Source organism: Hypanus sabinus, chromosome 9 (genome assembly GCF_030144855.1).
Source record: "Hypanus sabinus isolate sHypSab1 chromosome 9, sHypSab1.hap1, whole genome shotgun sequence".
Classification (NCBI taxonomy): Eukaryota; Metazoa; Chordata; class Chondrichthyes; order Myliobatiformes; family Dasyatidae; genus Hypanus; species Hypanus sabinus.
Genome location: NC_082714.1, coordinates 158,393,198 through 158,414,267, shown reverse-complemented (window position 1 = coordinate 158,414,267; position 21,070 = coordinate 158,393,198). Strand labels below are relative to the sequence as shown.

Genomic DNA, 21,070 nt, shown 5'->3' with positions numbered 1-21,070 from the left:
TCAGAAAAATTGTTTATTTTAATACAGGGAAAGTAGAACCTCAAGAAGAAATGTATTTCTTTTTATTATCCTTCCTGTTAGATTGGCTGGGAGTGTCCAGGATGCACATATGTCAATAAACCAACTCGTCCGGGGTGCGAGATGTGCAGCACGGCCAGGCCGGATGACTACCAGGTTCCCAACACCTACAAACCTGATCAGGAAGAACTGCAGAGGATGAAAGAGGAAGAAGCAGCTTTCGAACAATATGAAAAAGTAGGGTTCTTTTGATAACTGCTGTTCCATTTAGCTTTTTGCCTTCAGGTTCAAAGTTAATTAATTATCAAAGTAGATATACACTTAGTGGCCACTTTATTAGGTACAGGAGTGGCACCTGTTGTCTCCTGCTGCTGTAGCCCATCAACTTTAAGGTTTGATGTGTTCAGAGATGCTCTTCTCCACACTACTGTTGTAGGGTGCTGTTACTTGAGTTACTGTTGCCTTCCTGTCAGCTTGAACCAGTCTGACCATTCTCCTCTGACCCTCTCTCATTAATGAGGTGTTTTCGTCCCCAGAACTGCCACTCACTGGATGTTTTTTTTCTGTTTTTTGCACCATTCTCTGTAAACTCTAGAGACTGTTGTGCATGACAATCCCAGGAGATCAGCAGTTTCTGAGATACTCAAATCACCCTGCCTGGCACCAGAGATTCCCGTTTAACACCGTCAATAGACTTGTTTTCTTGAGGCATTTACAGGAAACAAAAAGTAAATACAATAGAATTTACAAAAGTCTATACGTAAATAAAGACTGATAAACAAGCAATGTGAAATAGAAGACAAACTGAAAATAAAAAAAAGTAACACTGAGAGCATGAGTTGTAAAAAGTCCTTGATAACCTGTAGGTGTTTGAATCAGTTCAGAGTTGCAGTCAGTGAAGTTATCCAAGCCAGTTCAGGAGCCTGATGGTTGTAGGGTTATAACTATTCTTGAACCCTGTAGGGTTATAACTATTCTTGAACCCAGTGGGGTTATAGCCTGTGTAAAGAAAATTAAAGATGTGAACAACAATGGCCTAATATGGCAACACCAATATCGAGGAATAGAAAAGGTGACAGAACATGGTGGACACAGCCCAGTCCTTCAGAGGCAAAGCCCTCCCCACCAGTGAGCACAGTCACAAGAAAGCTGCATCCATCATCCAGGTTATGGTCACTTCTCGCTACTACCATTGGGCAGAAGGTACAGAACCAGGTTCAGGTTCAGGGACAGTTATTACCCTACAACCATCCGCTCTCTAAAATGGCTTGGATAACTTCACTCACCTCAATGCTGAAACAACTCCACAATCTACAGACTCGCTCTCAAGGACTCTCCAGATCTCTTGTCCTCAGTATTCCTTACCTTTTTAAATTATTTGCCACCTATTGCACCGTGATTGTTTGTCAGTCTTTATTTATGTAGTTTTTTTTTCATAGATTCGGTCGTGATCTTTGTTTACCCATAAATGTCTGCAAGAAAAAGAATCTCAAAGTAGTATATTTGGCATATATGTACTGCGCAAAATCTACTCTCCTTGGCATTACGGGGCTGCAAAGGAAAGAGCCATCAGAGCCATCACAGAGGCTGCTGAGCGAGCCTTCAGATGGCCATGGATCAGGAGGTGTGACCCGTAGAGCAATGCTGCTGGGGCCTGATCAACTCTGGCTGGGTCACCTGGGCAAGGGTGTCTGATGTTGAAAGACCAGAAACACCTGATAAACCCAGGTTACACCGCCAGTGATGTGCCCCAATGCATCCTAGCAGCAGCATTATAAAGGATTTACTTTGAGTTTGATTTGGAATATGCGTGCACTTCTGGTTGCCGCCATTACAGTAAAGATATTGAGGCTTTGGAGAGGGCAGCAAAGGGATTTACCAGGATGCTCTCTGGATTAGAGAATATAAACAAACTTTTTGTTTTCTCTTGTCAGAGACAAAGGGGAGACCTATAAAATTACTAGCATAGATAGGTTAGACAGCTAGACTCTTACCCCCAGGGTGAAAATATCAACTACTGGAAGACATGTATTGACCCATTTTGACATTTGACAGCAGTAAAAATCCCCTAAATGTCATTTTTTAGCCGAAATTTGATGACTTTTCCTAAAGTGACCCAAAATGTGCAAAGATGAAAATATTTAAAAATTTTATACTTTTGTACAGGTGCTACAAATTTTTGTACGTTGAGGCTGTTCCGGGTCAAATTTGACCCGTATCTATTGAAACGGATTTTAGATCTCTGAAACATTAACTAAGGATTAATCACCTATTTATTAATGTCAGATAGGCTATTTATACATTCTAAATAGATCTGTGGTTCAAAATTTGGTATAGACACTTGTTATGAGGGGATTCTTGGGCTTGGTCAAAATTGACCAGGATTATACTGTGATGGTAAAGAATATGAACAATATGTGAAGGTTAAGATGAGGAGGGACATTTGAAAGAAGATGGATGAAAGAAGTATTTTTACACAGAGAGCGGTGGGTGTTTGCTACAGGCTGCCGGGTGAGTGATGGATGCAGATACAATAGTCATGTTTAGGAAGTTTTTGAATAGACACAAGTATACAGGGAATGGAGGGATATGGCTTATGTGCAGACAGAAAGGATTTAGTTCAATCTAGCATTGTGTTCAGTACAGCCATTGTTGGCCAAATGGTCTGTTCCCGTTATCAGTGGTGTGGAGAGAGAAAATGCAGAAAGACACTTTGAACCGAGTTGAGTTATAACTAAAACTAGAGGTCATACGTTAAAAGTGAAAGGTGAAATATTGAATTGGAACCTTTTCGCTCAGAGCTGGTGGGAGTGTGGAACGAGCTGTCAGTGGGTTTGATTTCAGCATTTAAGAGAAATTTGGATAATTGTGTGGATAGGAGGGGTATGGAGGGCTGTGGTACAAGTACAGGTCGATGGGGATAGGCAGAATAGCAGTTTGTTATAACTATTTGGGCCAAAGGGCCTATTCTGGTGTTTTGGTGTTCTATGACTCTGCTGTTCAATGTTGCCGACGGCAGTCAGTGGCTGTTGTGGCCTTGTTTGGTATTTGAAATGTGATCGTCTGAGGGACATGGACTGCAGTGACAAGAATCCACATGGGGTCATTTTGTCACTACAGCACAGAAACAGGCCCTTCAGTCCATCTAGTCCATGCCAAACTATTATTCTGTCCAGTCCAATCGACCTGTACCCAGACCAGAGTCCACCATACACCCCCCCCCCCCCCGCATCTGTGTATCCACCCAAATTTCCAAGGTGCCCAAGGTGGCACCAGCGAATAACGATTCCTCAGGTGACATCTTCCAGATAGTCAATTATTTCACTTTTTCTGCGCCTTTTTATCTTAATTGTGTTTTGGAAACTGTTGGGGCCTGTGACTTGCAGTTTGGAGTTCAATTGAGTGATCTAGCGCTCTGCTGTCCCCAAGAAAATTCCAGGAGAGGACGTCAAACACGAGCTGCCTCGAACAGAAGATTAGAGACGAGGCGTGGGGCCATAATCGACTCCATTTCTCACCAATCGAAGCACTGAGAAAGATTGAAACATCGAGGCGAATTCTGAGGAGGCCGGGTCGGCAGTCACTCTTCATTGTTCAGGATGGAGGTCGCTCCTAACAGGAGGCCACATTGGGCTTCAGGTCGCTCCCATGGGAGGGCTTGCCTCAGTGAATGAAGGCCCCACGGAAGGACTGAGTTCGAGCTGTTGATCTCCGCGATGCTGATGGAGGGCATTTTTGGAATTCTGAGACACGTGACTATTGGTGTGGACTGTAGTTAATATTGGTCTCCTTCAGTTTTCTGTGTTTTCTTTCTTGTTGTCGATTGGCGGGTGGGCAATTTTTTTTTGGAAGAGGGAGGGCTTGTAGATTTGATGTTCATGTTATTATCCCTGTTTTTTTTGTGTGAGAGGGGTTTGATGTTTTATCTGCCATGTTTGGGTGGGCGATCTTTTTTTGTGCAAGGGAGGGATTGGAGGTGGGGGTTGGGGTTTGCGAGTTTTGCTGCTTTTTCTCTTCCCTGTGGGAGGGGCTTTGATGTCTTCTTTCAGCGAATTCCATGGTTTTCATGTATTTCGTCGCTATCTGGAGAAGACTAATCTCAGATTGTACAGTGTACATACTTTGATAATAAAATGAGCCTTTATGAACCTTTGAGATGTTGAAATCGAATCAGCTTCTGCCACTTGTGCTGGCAGCTCGTTCCACACTCTCACCACCCTCTGAGTGACAAAGCTCCCCCTCATGTTGCCCTTAAATATTTCACCTTTCCTCCTTAAGCCATGACCTCTAGTTCAAGTCTCGCCCAACCTCAGTGGAAAAAGCCTGATTGCATTTACCCTGTCTATACCCCTCTCTCAAATCTCCCCGCGATCTCCTACACTCCAAAGAATAAAGTCCTCACCTACTCAACCTTCCCCTTTCCCTATAACTCAGTTGTTTTTATTTCTCAGTCGATGGTTCTCGAGCGGCAGAAGAATTACCAGCAGATGTTGGAAACAGATGATCAGAACCTGGTCTCAGCAAGTGAGGAGTTTGATTGCCCAATTTGTTACACTTCGTTGGAGCACGGGGAGGGAGTTACTCTTCGAGAGTGCCTGCATTCCTTCTGCAAGTAAGAGAAACCTTTTGTTGCATTACAGATCGGAGAGGGTGTAAGAGGGCACAATACTGAACAGTGTGGCAGAGTACTTGGCTATCAGATAACACCAATCTCTTTTGCAGTACAGCACGCACAAAATTTAGAAGAATGTTGGGGGGTGGGTAGAAATCTCTCTGAAACCTACTGAATGTTGAAAGAATGTTGAAAAGATAGGGTGGATGTGGAGAGTATGTTTCCTGTGGTGGGTTATCCAGAACTAGAGGGTACAGCGTCAAAATTGAGGGGCAACCTTTTAAAATAGAGGTAGGGAGGATTTTTGTTTTTTAGCCAGAAAGTAGTGAATCGGTGGTAAACTGCGGTAGAGGCCAAGTCTGTGGTTATATTTAAGGCGGAAGTTGATAGTTTCCTGATCAGGGCAGCAAAGGATATGGTGGTATATGGGGATGAGTGGGATCTGGGATCAGCCATGATGGAATGGCAGAGCAGACTCAATGGGCTGAATGGCCTAATTCTGCTCTTGTGTCTCATGGTCTTAGTGTCACTGTGTGTACAGATAATCAGTTCTTGTATAAAGGCTAAGATAAATCATTTATATTTATTGTGTTTTTTTATGCTGCGTCAAATCGGGAGTAGCAATCATTTTCCTCTCTTTTACACTTGTCTACTGACTAATGACAATAAACAGTGTTGTATCTTGAATTTGCCTACATTTGGCCCATATACCCCTTCTGTCCAGGTACTTGTCCAAACAAACTTATAGAAAGAAAGTCAGTCCCTCTCCCAGCACTAAGCACCGACATCGAAACATGTAGAGAATTAACACTCTCATAGAGGCGCTATGTTGTTTTAGACATCACTCTCTATCCTGAAAACCTCCAACACTAATTTCATTCCCATTCTGATACTTTCTCTATCTAGTCATTTACACTCGGTGGTTATTTTATTAGATACAGAGGTGGAATCTGGTGTGGTCTTCAAGGTTCGACGTGATGTGCATTCAAAGATGCTCTTCTGCACACCACTGTTGTAACGTGTAGTTACCTGAGTTAGTCACCTTCCTGTCAGCTTGAGCCAGGCTGGCTGTTCTCCTCTGGCGTCCCTCATTAACAAGGTGTTTTCACCCACAGAATTGCTGCTCACTGGATGTTTTTTCATTTTTCACACCATTCTCTGTAAACTCGAGACTGTGCGTGAAAATCCCAGGAGATCAGCAGTTTCTGAGATACTCAAACCACCCCGTCTGGCACCAACAATCATTCCACTGTCAAAGTCACTTAGATCACATTTCTTCCCCATTCTGAGGTTTAGTCCGAACAACAACTGAACCTTTTGACCACGTTTGTGTGCTTTTGTAATGAGTTGCTGCCACATGATTAGCTGATTTGCATTAACAAGCAGGTGTACAGATATACCCGATGAAGTGGCCGCTGAGAGGTAACTTTGGGTCAAAGGCCCTCCCTTCATCAGATGGGGGGGGCGTGGGAGGGAGAGAGAGAATGGTTCAGTTGCATTAGGAAAGTTAGTGAAGGAGAAGAGGCTGGAGTCTCACGAAGGTGAGAGAAGCTGCAAGGGGCAACCCAGTGAAATGCAGAGGCAGGTGGGGAGGGGGTTGGAAGGGGTGAAGCAGAGGAGCACAATATATCCTTTAACCGGGAGGAGGGATAAAAGCAGAAGTGGAGCGTTCTGTCAGCTGCGGCAAGAGGAAAAGTCCTGACAAAGGTGGAATATATTTTTTATCTCACTGATCACCCCCCCCCGCTGCCTTGGTGGGATTTGAACGTGTATTTTGATTATTGCTATACTCCTGGAAACAAGGGATGGAATCATAGAGCACTACAGAACTGAAACAGGCCCTTCAGCCCATCTAATCCATGCTAAACTGTTATTCTGCATCATTCCATTGACCTGCTCCTGGACCATAGCCCTCCACACTATGCACTTCTCTTTAATATTGCTATCAAACCGGCATCCACCACTTCAGCTGGCAGCTCGGTCTACACTCACACCACACTCAGAGTGCAGAAGTTCTCATTCAGGTTCACCTTAAATATTTCTCCTTTCACCCCTTAACCTATGACCTCTAGTTCTTGTCTCTTGGTGGAAAAAAGCCTACTTGCATTTACCCTCTCTATACCCCTCGTAATTTTGTATACTTCTATCGGATACTACTGTGGTAGCGTAACAGTTAGCCTGCCGCTATTACAGCTCTGGGCATCAAAGTTTAGAGTTCTGTCCCAGTTTGTACGTCCTCCCTGTGGAATGCGTGTGTTTCCTCCGGGTGCTCAGATTTCCTCCCGCAGTCCAAAGACATAGCAGTTAGTAGGTCATTGTAAATTGTCCCGCGATTAGGCTAGGGTGAAATCGGGTTGCGGGTGGTGTGGTGTATCTCAGTAAATAAAGAATATGGTTTTTCGAGCCATGCCACCCAGAAATCCCCAAATTTAATCCTGGCCTAATCAAGAGACAATTTATAATGCCCACTTAACCTACCAATCTGTAGGTTTTTGGACTGGAGGAGAACGTGCAAACTCCCTACAGGCGGCATTGGGAGTTGAACCCAGGTTGCTGGTACTATAAACCACTGTGCTAACCATTAAGCTACCGTGCTGTCCTCCTACACTCCAGGGAATAAAGTGCTACCCTTTTCAACCTTTTCCTCCAACTCAGGTCCTCAACATGGCAACATCCTTCTGCAGGTCAGTGATGATAAACATGATTCAGATCCTAATTCTGAGGGAGGAGGTTGGGAGTAGAAAAACGGAGTGAATTTTATTGACACCAATGTCACTACTTCCAGAGACTGCCTGAAAGGAACGATCTTGAACAGCATGGAGGCTGACGTGGCGTGTCCATTTATGAACGAGTATTATTCTTGCGATAGCAAGATCCTTGAACGCGAGATAAAATACGTGAGTTCTCTTCACCTCCTACCTTGTGCTTTACCTCAAGAACAATCCAACTATCTCTGGTCTGGGAGCACGTTGGTTTGTTAATTACCTCCTTTTTTGGCAAGAAGGGACTAGGAAGGCGGGGACGTTCCTTGCAGGCTGCCATCTCAATGGCCTGCGTTTTGCTGAATAGAGCCAGCTCCTGCTCTGCACCTCCTGCACACCAGGAAGGAACTCAGAACAAAGGCCTCTTGGACCCAGGGTCCTGCGTGGCACCCTGTGGGATCTGAAACTCCAAAGCTGCTCACTTCACCCACTCACCTGATTCCACAACCCAAGGACTCTCTTCCAAGGACCTTACAACTCATGCTGTCAGTAATATTTATTTACTTATTTATTATAATAATAATTATTAGTTTTTCTTTTTGCACTTGCACAGTTTTTCATCTCTTTCACACTGGTTGTTCATCCATTTGTATGAAGTTTTTCATGATTCTATTGTTTTTCTTTGTATCTACTGTGAATGCCCGCAAGAAGAATCTCAGGGTTTTATATGGTGACTTTGATAATAAATTTACTTTGAACTGGGCGTGCTTTTAATTGGGTTTGTGAGGCAGAGTGCTAACACTAGCAACAGCAGATTTTGTTTTACCCTGCGGTTTCTTTCTAGATCACAGGTTCCCAATTATTTTTAAGTCCAGTAACCGAGGGGCCTGTGGACCCTAGGCTGAGAACCCCTGATCAAGGCTGTAAATTCTGTGTCACTATTTTAAAATAGTGGTGGCACAGTAACATGGCGGTTGGCATAACATCGTTGTAGTGCTGGTGACCCGAGTTCAATTCTCACCATAAGGCGTTTGTACGTTCTCCCCATGACTGTGTGGGTTTCCTCCTGCATTCAAAAGATATACGGTTTAGCTGGTTAATTGATCATATGGGTGCAATCAGAAAGGACTCGATAGGCTCCGATGTCCTCTGGTCTTAATTGGGTGGCGTGGGCTTGTTGGGCAGGAAAGACCGGTTATCGTGCTGTATCCCTGAATAAAGAGAGAGCTGCCCTTCTGGTTCTAACTCTGCCTTTGATGTGTTTCCGCACAGCTCCTATCAGCGGAGGAGTATCGCATCTACCTCGACAAAAGCTTAGCGATTGCCGAGAACAGCAGTGAGAACAGTTACCACTGCAAAACCCCTGACTGCAGGGGCTGGTGTATCTATGAAGACGACGTCAATGAATTTCACTGCCCCCTCTGTATGAAAAACAACTGCCTGGTCTGCAAGGTGGGTAGGACTTACTCCGGAGGGTTTTCAGAGCAATTAAAGAGTAGCTTTATTTCTCATGTGTACATCAACATGTTCAGCAAAGAACATTGGTTTTTGCAGCTTATGGGTCACTGACAGCTGGATTTCTCTCTCGACATAAAACCAAGTCAATTGAGGGTCTCAAGACCAAAACTGATGGTTGAAGAGTTAGAATTGGTTTATTATTGCCATATGTACCAAGGTACAGTGAAAAGCTTGTCTCAGCTGCTGTTCGTACACAGTGCATCAAGGTAGTACAGAGGAAGACAATAGCAGGGTGTTGGGTCTGGAGGTGAGGGTTGGGGCCTGTTCTGTTCTGTTACGTTTTACCCCCACTCTCCTTGGGCTGTGTCCTGCTCCAGCTGCCCTGGCCTTAGTGTCTATGAGCTGTGTGGTGTCAATAAGATCCATGGGGAGGGACATGTGGACCAGTGAGTTGTGGAGGGAACGATCCCTCCACTACTCCCTGGTCCACACATCCCTCCCCACAGATCTCCCACCTGGCACTTATCCATGCAAGGGTAAGTGCTACACCTGTCCCTACACCTCCTCTCTTACCACCACTGAGGGCCCCAAAAAGTCCTTCCAGGTGAGGCAACACTTCACTTGTGAATCTGTTGAGGTCATCTTTTGCATCCGGTGCGGCCTCCTCTACATTGGCGAGACCTGACGCAGATTGGGCGACCGCTTCATCGAGCACCTATGTTCTGACCGCCACAACAGACAGAATCTCCCGGTTCCCACTCACTTCAGCTCTCCTTCACATTCCCATTTGGATATGTCCATACATGGCCTCCTCTACTGCCATGATGAGGCCAAACTCAGGTTGGAGGAGCAACACCTCATCTACCGTCTGGGTAGCCTCCAGCCTCTTGGTATGAACATTGAATTCTCCAACTTCTGGTAATTCCCTCCCCCATCCCAGTTTCCCTCTGCCTCCTCCTCCAGCTGCCTATCACCTCCCTCATGATTCTGCCTCCTCCTACTACCTATAGTGCTTTCCCCTTACATTCCTTATTCACCTCTCCTGCCTATCCCCTCCCTGCTTCCCCTCCCCCACGCCTTGATCTTTCCCCTTATTGGTTTTCCACCTGGCACCTTCCACCCTTCCACCATGTTCTTTATAGGACCCCTGTCCCCTCCTTCTTCAGTCCTGACGAAGGGTCTCGGCCCGAAACGTTGACTGTTTGTTTTCACGGATGCTGCCCGACCTGCTGACTTCCTCCAGCACATTGTGCATGTTCTTTGACCCCAGCATCTGCAGAGTATTTTGTGATTATAACTTATACATACTTTGATAATAAATGTACTTTGAATCTTTGAACGGCGTTAGAGTGCAGGTCTAACTGGTCGCACAGTTAGCAGACAGGCATAACCAGTGGCTAGGAAGGCAAAGGGCATGCTGGCCTATATTGCAAGAGGTTCAATTCCTGCACTGTCCATACGGAGTTTGTACTTTCTTCCCCTGACCATGTGGGTTTCCTCCAGTTTCTTCTCGCATTCCAGAAATAGGGAACCATTATTACAGTTGTACAGAATGCTGGTGAGACCTCACCTGGAGTACTGTTCTGTTCTGCTCCCCTTGTCTGAGAAGTGGTACGGTGCCATTGTTAAGAAATATTCCTGGGGCTAAGTCCTGGGATGAGAGCGGTAGCCTGTCACCAGTGTCTTAAGAAATTAGATCTATCTGATTTGGAGTTTAGGAGATCTTACGTGCAAGACCTTTAGAGGGCATGACAGGATTGATGCTGAGATTTTCTGCTAGTTCAGAGAATCTCAAACAAGAGGATATATATACAGTACCACCAGACTAGGCATCATCCCTGGTGAAGGTGGCAGAGTTTGTCATTGAAACATTGCTTATAATCAATACCTGTACCCGGCTGGAAGCCCGAGGGAAGTTTATTCGTCACGTGCCCCAGGAAAACATTAGGTCCTTTTTTTTTAAACACTCAGTGGCCACAGTACACCTGCTCATTAATGCAAGTATCTTATCAGTCAGTCAGTGTGGCAGCAACTCAGTGCAGGAATGGTCAAGAGGTTCATTTGTTCAGGCCGGACATCGTAATGGGGAAGAAATAAGATCTTTGACAGAGTGGTTAGAGTATCTTGGAAACGGCAGATCTGGGATTTTCACACACAACAGTCTCTAGAGTTTACAGAGAATGTTGTGAGTAACAAAAAATGCTTCCAGTGAGCTGCAGTTCTGTGGGCGAAAATGCCTTGTTAATGAGCGAGGTCAGAGGAGTAAGGTCAGACTGGAAGGCAACATGTCTTGTGTGCAGTTTTTCATTGATTCTGTTATGTTCTTTATCAAAGATGTATGGGTTTAGTAGGTGGTTTAGTCACGTGGGTGTAATTGGACAGGGCAGGCTCATTGTTTACTGTGCTGTATTCCTAAGAATATCTTTTCTGCTTATTTGCATAGGCTATACATGAAGGGGTAAATTGCAAGGAATACCAAGACGACCTCAAAATTCAAGCTGAAGTTAATGAAGCTGCAAAACAAACTGCGCAGATGCTCAAGGTAATGCATTTATCATTTCAAGGTCATTTCCTGACTAAGGATTATTATTATTTTTTAAAGCTTTGAGTCCCCAAATTCATTGATTAAGGGTGGGTAGGGGAAAACGTCTCAGCTCAGACAAAATTTGAGGTCCTCCTGTGGTCAGGGTAGACCATACGTGTTGCATCTTAGCAGCCTCCATGATATACAAGCTGGACAAGTATGAAATGAAGAGCAATCTGTTCTCTATGCAGCAGGCTCCTCCTCTCCACGCAGCTGACGAATCCAGAGGCACGGCAGACATCGATACAGTTGGTACCAGTGGGGTTGCAGGAGTTGCCAGTCATGATAGAGGTGTACAAGATATTAAGAGGAATAGACAGAGTGGACAGCCAGCACCTCTTCCCCAGGGCACCACTGCTCAGTACAAGGGGACATGGCTAAGGTAAGGGGAGGGAAGTTCAAGGGAGATATTAAAGGAAGGTTTTTCACTCAGAGAGTGGTTGGTGCGTGGAATGCACTGCCTGAGTCAGTGGTGGAGGCAGATGCACTAGTGAAATTTAAGAGACTACTAGACAGGTATATGGAGGGATTTAAGGTGGGGGGTTATATGGGAGGCAGGGTTTGAAGGTCAGCACAACATTGTGGGCTGAAGGGCTTGTAAAGTGCTGTGCTATTCTATGTTCTATGTTCAATGTAAGCTTAGGGATTTTTCCTCAGGGTTTACTCCCAAATCCTTTTCCATGAGTGGCTATAGCAACAAGGCAGCGGAGGTTTAAGATCAGAGTTTTCCTTCTCCTAGATGAGCTGCCAACCATGGCTGACAGGCCCCATGTGTCCAAAGCAACTGGTTTTAAGGCACCTGTAACCCACCTTTGCCCCTTCTCTTGTCAAATAAAAGGTTACACTGGGCTTATTAGCTAAGCTGCACGTGAGGGCCAGGAGCTGGACTTGGTTGTCAGAAGTTATTTGAGATGCACACCACAGGGAGCACGTAATAGGTAGAGGGAGCTTGTCTCTGCTTATCCCCACTAACTCCTTAAAGAGCCACTTGGACAAAAAAAATTGCTATTATATGGCTCCTGTTAACATTATAAAATCTCCGAAAGCTACCTTGTCAAGTAAAATTGGATTGAGATTACATGTTGAAATGTTTAGCCTACATGTCTATGAGTACACCATTTTGTATTTCATCCACCTCGTCGCATTTTGTTTCTTGTTTCCAACTTCTTTTGTCAATTGAATTTTAGCTTGTATGCGGAGAAATCAGATTCAGATTAATTATCACCAGCATGTGACGTGAAATTTGTTAACTTAGCAGCAGCAGTTCAATGCAAAACATAAACTAGCAGAGAGAGAGAGAAAAAAAATAAAATAAAACATAAACAGGTAAATCAATTATGTATATTGAATAGATTATTTAAAAAATGTGCAAAACAGAAATGCTGTATAATAAAAAAGTGAGGTAGTATCCAAAGCTTCAAAATCCATTTAGGAATCGGATGACAGAGGGGAAGAAGTTGTTCCTGAATTGCTGTGTGTGTGCCTTCAGGCTTCTGTACCTCCTACCTGATGGTAACAGTGAGAAAAGTGCATGCCCTGGGTGCTGGAGGTCTGTAATAATGGACGCTGTCTTTCTGAAACACCGCTTCCTAAAGATGTCCTGGGTACTTTGTAAGCTAATGCTGGAGCTGACTAGATTTACGACCTTCTGCAGCTTCTTTCGGTCCTTTGCAGTAGCCCCTCCATACCAGACAGTGATGCAGCCTGTCAGAATGCTCTCCATGGTACAACTATAGATGTTTTTGAGCGTATTTGTTGACATGCCAAATCTCTTCAAACTCCTAATAAAGTATAGCTGCTGCTTTGCCTTCTTTATGACTACATCAATGTGTTGGGACCAGGTTAGATCCTCAGAGATCTTGACACCCAGGAACTTGAAGCTGCTCCACAATGAGAGGGATTGTCCATGATGTAGCAGGCAGGAGTAATAGTCCAGTGATGTTCAAAGTAAATTACATAAATGTCACCATATACTACCCTGAGATTCATTTTCTTGCAGGTATTCACAGTCAATGCAAAGTAACATAATAGCATCAATGAAAAACTGCACACATGGTGGACAAACAGTCTATGTGCAAAATACAATAAACTGTGCAAATGCATGAAGAAAGTAAATGAGTAATTAATATTGGGAATATGAGATGAACAGTGCTTGAAAGTGACTCCATAGTTTGTTGGGACAGTTCAGTGATGGGGCAAGTGAAGTTATCCCTCTGGTTCAAGAGCCTGATGACTGAGGAGTCATAACTGTTCCTGAACCTGGCATTGTGAGTCCTGAGGCTCCTGTACCCCCTTCCTGATGGCAGCAGCGAGAAGAGAGCGTGACCTCTTGGGGGTGGGTTTCTGATGATGGATGCTGTTTTCCTGCAACAACACTCAGTATAGATGTGCTCATTGGTGGGGAGGACTTTACTTGTGATGGACTGGGCTGTATCCAGTACTTTTTGTAGGATTTTCCATTCAAGGGCATTGGTGTTTCCATACCAGGCTGCGATGCAGCCAGTCAATGTGCTCTCCATCATACATCTATAGAAGTTAGTCTGAGTTTTCAAAGCCATGCTGAATCCTTGCAAACTCCTAAGGAAGAAGAGGCACTGCCATGCTTTCTTTGTAATTGTTCTTGCATGGTGGGCCTGGGACAACTGCTCTGAAATGTTAACATCAAGGAATTTAAAGTTGCTAACCCTCTCCACCTCTGATCCTCCAATGAGGACTAGCTCATGGGTTCCTGGTTTCCTCATGAAGTCGATAATCAGCTCCTTGGCCTTGCTGACATTGAGTGAGAGGTGATTGTTGTGGCACCACTCAGCCAGATTTTCAACCTCCCTCCTATATGCTGGTTCATCACCACCTTTGATTCGGCCTCCGCCAGTGGTATCATCAGCAGACTTGAAGTATGGAGCAAGTAGAGCAGGGGGCTCTGCACTCAGCCTTGGGGAACACCTGTGCTGATGAAGATCGACGCCGATCCAAACTTACTGGGGTCTGCAAGTGAGGAGGTTGGGGATCTTATTGCACCAGGAGGTCTTGGAGCATATGCATTAATTTTGAGAACCAATGATTCTGACATGCTGTAGAATCCCAGTTTTAATTGGAGTGATAATAGCAACTGTATCTTTAGCTATTGAGTTGCTAGGCTCCTGTTTTCTAAACCCTTCTCCTCCTGAGACACCACAGAACTTGGTGTTAATCTGATTTTCAGTAATGTATTTGTACCTTGCTGTGAAATTTTCTTTTGGTTTCCTGGGAAGCAATGTAGGAACATGGAACATTACAGCACAGTACAGACCCTACGGCCCAAATGTTGTACCCACCTTTTAACCTACTCTAAGATCAATCTAACCCTTCCATCACACCTACTCCTCCATTTTTCTATGAACTGTGTGCCTATCTAAGACTCTAATATATCTGCCTCCAGCACCTTTGGCAGCGTATTCCATATGCTCAGCACTGTTTTCTGTGTAAGGAAAAAAAAGCCCTACCTCTGACATTCTCCCCCCCCCCCCGTACTTTCTTCAAATCACCTTCTGCCCCATTTCCGCCTTGGGGAAAAGTCTGGCTAGTCACTCGATCTATGCCTCTACTCATCGTACCCCATTAAAACGATGCTGATGTTGGATATTGTTGCATTGGGAGTTCCTGCTGTTCTTAGGAATTGATTCCTTTTCCCAGACCCTTGTTGTCTCTTACAACACACACCATTCAGCCCAGTTACTCTACGCCAGCTGTTGGTAACCCCGTGAGTCCCATTCCCTTACTTATTTCCTTTAATCTTTTCTCTGTCACATAACATGAGCTTCCTACCACCCAATTTATTGCAAGGTTTCAATATACATGTGACAAATAAATCTACTCTTTATAATTAACAGCAGCCAGATAATCTATAAAAGCCACACGTCTTGGGGACGTGGAGGGAAGCCTACAGGGTCACTGGGAAAATGTGTACATTCTGCCCAGACAACACTGGAGCTTTGTTGCAGCAGAGTTAACTGACTCTGAAGTTTACCCAATAAGAAAATGTATGGGGAAAGCTCGGCTGTGGTCCTTAGCTGAGGATAGTTACCGTGCTGGAGAGGCTTGTGAGTTCCTGAGATCACGAAGCGATGCTGTCTGAAATTTTGTTCATCGGGCACTTGGCTCTTAGTAGAGTCACTGTGCACAAAGATCAAGAGGGAGGTTCCCAGCAAAGATCAATCCAACCAAGACCTCAGTGTGGAGCTGGAGAAAGATGTCCCTCCTTATCCGCGGGTTCCACATGCGCGGATTCAACCAACTGTGGATCGGGAAAACGCCGGAAGTTCTCTCTCCAGCACTCATTGTTTGAGTATGTACAGACTATTTTTTCTTGTCATTATTCCCTAAACAATGCAGTATAACAACTAGTTACATAGTATTTACATTGTATTAGGTATTATAAGTAATCTAGAGATGATTTAGAAGTACAGGCAGTCCCCGGGTTATGAGCGAGTACCGTTCCTGAGTCTGTCTTTATAAGTCGGATTTGAAGTACATCCGGTATTATTTAGCGTCAGTTAGTCCAACCTTTGTCTTTGTATATAGTATATATTTTACCTTTCTATGCAAATAAAACACTTAAGAAATGTCTGTATTTCATTAATTAAACCATTGCGTTGCTTAGTAATAATTGTAGCTTTCATCGGGGCAGGGCCTTTCACACGCTCCATTAAAATTGTTCCAATCGTTGACTGACTGTAGCCTAACGCTTTTCCGATGACTGATGGCGTTTCACCTCTTTCTGATCACTTTATTACTTGCACTTTATTTTCAATGGTGATCGTGATTATTTTTGTGAACAGAAACACTGCGGATTCAGAGCTGCGCCGGGTCCTAATGTTCATCAGACTAAGACAGGTTAAGTAAAGTCCGGGGTTCCGTTGGGTCCTAAAGACCACCACACTGAGACTGGTTAAATAAGCGACTTGAGCATCCGCGTTTTTTGGAATCCGTGGGGTTCCCGGAGCCAATCGCCCATGGATAAGGAGGGTCGACTGTAATGACAATGGAAGGTGCCCAATCGTCTTATTTCCATGCCACTGGACCTGGAAAATTGCCTTTAAGGCTCCTGAACCAACTTAACTCACTTCAACACTGAACTTGTTCCACAACCAATGGCCTCATTTTCAAGAACTATACAACTTGTGTTCTCAATATTATTTATCATAGATTTTTTTGAGTTGGCACAGTTTGTCTTATTTGCACACTAGTTGTTTGACTTTGTGTACTTTATCAATGATTCCATTGTATTTCTTTGTCCTACGATGAATACCTGCAAGGAAATGAATCTCAGAGGAGTATACGGTGATTTGCACTCTGTGGCCACTTTATTAGGTACACCCGTACACTTGCTCATTAATGCAAATCAGCCAATCAGGTGCAGCAACATGATGCATAAAAGCATGCAGACATGGTCAAGAGATTCGGTTGGTTTTGAGAACAAAAATCAGAATGGGGAAGAAATGTGATCTAAGTGACTTTGACAGTGGGATGATTGTTGGTGCCAGGTGAGGTGGAATTTTCATGTACAATAGTCTCTTAAGGTTTACAGAGAATGGTGTGGAAAAGCAAGAAAAAGCATCCAGTGAGCAGCGTTTCTGTGGGTGAAAATGCCTTGTTAATGAGAGTTCAGAGGAGAAGGGCCAGACTGGTTCAGACAAACAGGAACGTGACAGTAACTGAAATAACCGCATGTTATAGCAGTGGTGCGTAGAAGAGCATCTCTGAACACACCTTGAAGTGGATGTGCTACAGGTCGGATACAGGCCGAGTCAAGGTGGCAGAGTCCGGGCACCAACGCACATCGAGGCAATTGAACCTGGTGCTTGGTTGGAGAAGTTGGAAAGGTCGGTTACAGGACATCAATGATCTGGGGTTGAAAGGGTGAACAGCTTCAAGTTCCTCAGCATAAACATCACCGAGGACCTCATGTGGTTTGTACATACCGGCTGTGTGGTGAAAAAAGCACAACAGCACCTCTTTCACCTCAAACGGTTGAAGAAGTTTGGTATGGGCCCCCAATTCCCAAGAACTTTCTATAGGGGCACAATTGAGAGCATCCTGACTGGCTGCATCACTGCCTGGTATGGGAACTGTACCTCCCTCAATCGCAGGACTCTGCAGAGAGTGGTGCGGACAGCCCAGTGCATCTGTGGATGTGAACTTCCTGCTATTCAGGACATTTACAAAGACAGGAGCGTAAAATAGGCTCGAAGGATCATTGGGGACCCCGAGTCACCTCAACCACATTGTTTCAGCTGCTACCATCCGGAAAGCAATACTGCAGCCAAGACCAACAGGCTCTGTCTGGAACAGCTTCTAACAGCAGGCCATCAGACTAAATTAATTCATACTGATGTTATATTGACTGTCCTGTTGTACATACTATTTATTATAAATTGCACATCTAGACGGAGATATAACGTAAAGATTTTTACTCCTCAAGTATATGAAAGATGGAAGTAATAATCAATTCAATTCAAACATACGAATTCAGGTTGCATCATTTGACTGGTCGTTATTTCCTTACAGAGACTTCTGGATCAGGGGGAGGCTATGAATTGTCCTAAATGCAAAATTATACTGCAGAAGAAGGATGGATGTGACTGGATACGCTGCAGTATGTGCAAAACAGAAATCTGCTGGGTGACGAAAGGACCTCGCTGGGGACCTCTGGTACAGTGTCAATATTTTTAAACAAAATTTAGCCATAATTATTTTATAAGTAAACTTCATGTAAACATCTTACTGACTTCCTTTATTTAACCTGAAAGCCTTCTCTTTCTTAACACTGTCAAGCTTGCTTTAGAAGGATGGGGGATCTCATAGAAACCTACCAGTGGGAGGGTCAGATTCTGAGGGCAGAGCCTCATGATAACAGGATGTCCCTGTACTATGAGACCTTAAGATACAAGAGCAGAACCAGGCCGCTCAGCCCATTGAGTCTGCCCCACCATTTCAACATGACCGATCCATTTTTCCCCCTCAGCCCCAATCTCCTGCCTTCCCCCCGAACCCCCCCATCCCTTCATGCCCTGACCAACCACAAATCTATTAACCTCTGCCTTAGATATATACATATACTTGACCTCCACAGCTGCCTATGGCAACAAATTCCACAAATTCACCACTCTCTGGCTAAAGAAATTCCTCCTCATCTCCATTCGAAAAGGATGCCCCCCCTATTCTGAGGCTCCATCCTCTGGTCTTAAGACACTCCCACCATATGAAACATCCTCTCCACATCCACTCTGACAGGGCCTTTCACCATTCAATTAGGCCACCCCTCAAATATTTCTAATTCCAGTGAATACAGGCCCAATGCCATCAAATACTCTTCATATGACAAGCCGCTTAATCCTGGAATCATTTTTGTGAACCTCCTTTGAACCCTCTCTAGTTTCAGCACATCCTTTCTAAGATAAATGGCCCAGAACTGCACACAGTACTTCAAGTAAGGCCTCACCGATACTTTATAAAAATCTCAATATAACATGCTTGATTTTATATTATAGCCTTCTTGAAATGAACGCTAACATTGTGTTTGCTTTCCTCACCACCAAGTCAACCTGCAAATTAACCCTTAGGGAATCCTGCACAAGGACTCCCAAATCCCTTTGCACCTCAGTTTTATTTTTGTGCTTTCTCTCCATTTAGAACTTAGTCAAACCTTTCATTTCTCCTACCAATGTGCATGAACATTCACTTCCTGACATTGTTTTCCATCATCTACTTCTTTGCTCATTCTCCTAGTCGAAGCCTCTCTATTTCCTCAAAACTACCTGTGCTATCTTCCTATTGTCTGCTAATTTTGCAACAAAGCTATCAATTCTATCATTCAAATCATTGATACACAATGTAAAGAGGATCAATACAGATCCCTGTGGAACACCACTAGTCACTGGCAGCCAGCCAGAAAAGGCTCTATCTATTCCCACTCTTTGACTCTTCCAATCAGCCACTGCTTTATCCATGCTAGAATCTTTCTTGTAATAGCATGGGCTTGTAGCTTATTAAGCAGCCTCATGTGTGGCACTTTGTCAAAGGCCTTCTGAAAATTCAAGTGCAGAACGTCAACTAATTCTCCTTTGTCTATCCTGCTTATTATTTCTTCAGAAAATTCTAACAGATTTGTACAGCAAGATGTTTCCTTGAGGAAGCCATACTGACTGTGGCCTGTTTTATCATTGCCTCAAAGTACCCTGAAACCACATTTTAACAATAGACTCTATGATCTTCCCAACCACTGAGGTCAGTCTATAGTTTCCTATAGTTTCCTTTCTTTTGCCTCTCTCCCTTCTTGAAGAGTGGAATGACATTTGCACTTTTCCAGTCTTCTGGAACCATTCCAGAATCTAGCAATTCTTGAAAGATCATTACTAATGCCTCCATAATCTTGTCAGCCTCCTCTTTCAGAACCCTGCAGTGTACACCATTTGGTCCAGGTAACTTGTCTACCTTTGGACTTCTCAGTTTCCCAAGAACCTTCTCCCTAATAATAGTAACTTCACACACTTAATGCCCCCCTGACACCTGGAACTTCCACCATACTCCTAGTATCTTCCACAGTGAAGACTGATGCAAAATACTTACTCAGTTTGTCTACCATTTCCTTATTCCCCCCCTCTACTCCCTTTCCAGCATAATTTTCCAATAGTCCGACAACCACACTCGCCCCTCTTTTTCACTTCCTGTATCTGAAAATTTTTTTGATATTGTTACAAACCCTGTAACTGGGTGTCTTACCAGCAAAGATAGGAGTAGCCGTTGAAGTCTGATGATAGTATTTTTAACAGTATTTATTAGTAAAAATACACAAAAATAATATCAATGCAAATATACAGATAATATACGTTGTCAATACTAAACCTAAAAGCGCGGGTATAATAATAATCAATAAGAAATAAGCTCTATCGTTGTCTGGGGATAATGAATTGTCCGATGGAAATATAAAGTTCAGTTCAGTTCATACAGGCTGCAGTCGTTGTTGATCACTGTGTTGCAATTGCTGGAGAGAGAGAGAGAGAGAGAGAGAGAAAAACTTGCCGACTTTTCTTGTACGATCTTGATCCGTATCCATCCTTTAGCTAGACCGTTCCATGGAGGACTCGTCACCCAGGCAAGGGTGGACACACACACAAGCCCCCACCGGTCTCGTAGTGCCTCTCCTGGTGCGTCTGAGGGGTGTTCCCCAGACCCTACTTTTATCCTCACTCACGGGGTCTCAGGTGTCAATCAGGTTGGGATGATGCAATCCCTCAACCAGACCACTCTGGTTGACCCTGAGGGGTTTCAATGAATAGTACAGTACTCAATACACAATTCCTCTTTCAAGAGACAATAGCAGTAATCTCTCTCTTTGTCAATAGGAGACATTCCACCTTGTGTATTCTGGCGTTGTTTCTCTCTCATTTCCTGGGTATCAGACCCAAAATAATAGCGATCTTGCGATTCTCAAAAAGGTGGGGGGGCGGGCATTGGCAATTCTGTACCCTTCTGCCCATCAGAGTTGCTCCTCATTCGTAACAATATCCTCTTTAACGTTATTGGCTAGCTTACTTTCATATTCCATCTTTCCCTTAATGACTTTTTAAATTGCCTTCTATTCATACTTAAAAGCTTCATAATCCTCTAACTTTCCACTAATTTTTGCTTTATTATGTACCCTTTCTTTGGCTTTGA

At 44.0% G+C, this 21,070-nt stretch overlaps 1 protein-coding gene across 6 annotated transcripts in view; it reads left to right on the top strand.

The window, feature by feature from the left end:
* rbck1 (RanBP-type and C3HC4-type zinc finger containing 1) overlaps positions 1–21,070 on the top strand; it is a 61,361-nt gene that overhangs the window by 39,527 nt on the left and 764 nt on the right. For all 6 annotated transcript variants that reach the window (XM_059980941.1, XM_059980947.1, XM_059980946.1 and 3 more), the window contains 6 exons: positions 82–255; positions 4,470–4,630; positions 7,416–7,527; positions 8,605–8,784; positions 11,234–11,332; positions 17,921–18,064. In XM_059980941.1, the coding sequence (XP_059836924.1) occupies positions 82–255; positions 4,470–4,630; positions 7,416–7,527; positions 8,605–8,784; positions 11,234–11,332; positions 17,921–18,064 (870 nt within the window). The remainder of the gene's footprint in view (positions 1–81; positions 256–4,469; positions 4,631–7,415; positions 7,528–8,604; positions 8,785–11,233; positions 11,333–17,920; positions 18,065–21,070) is intronic.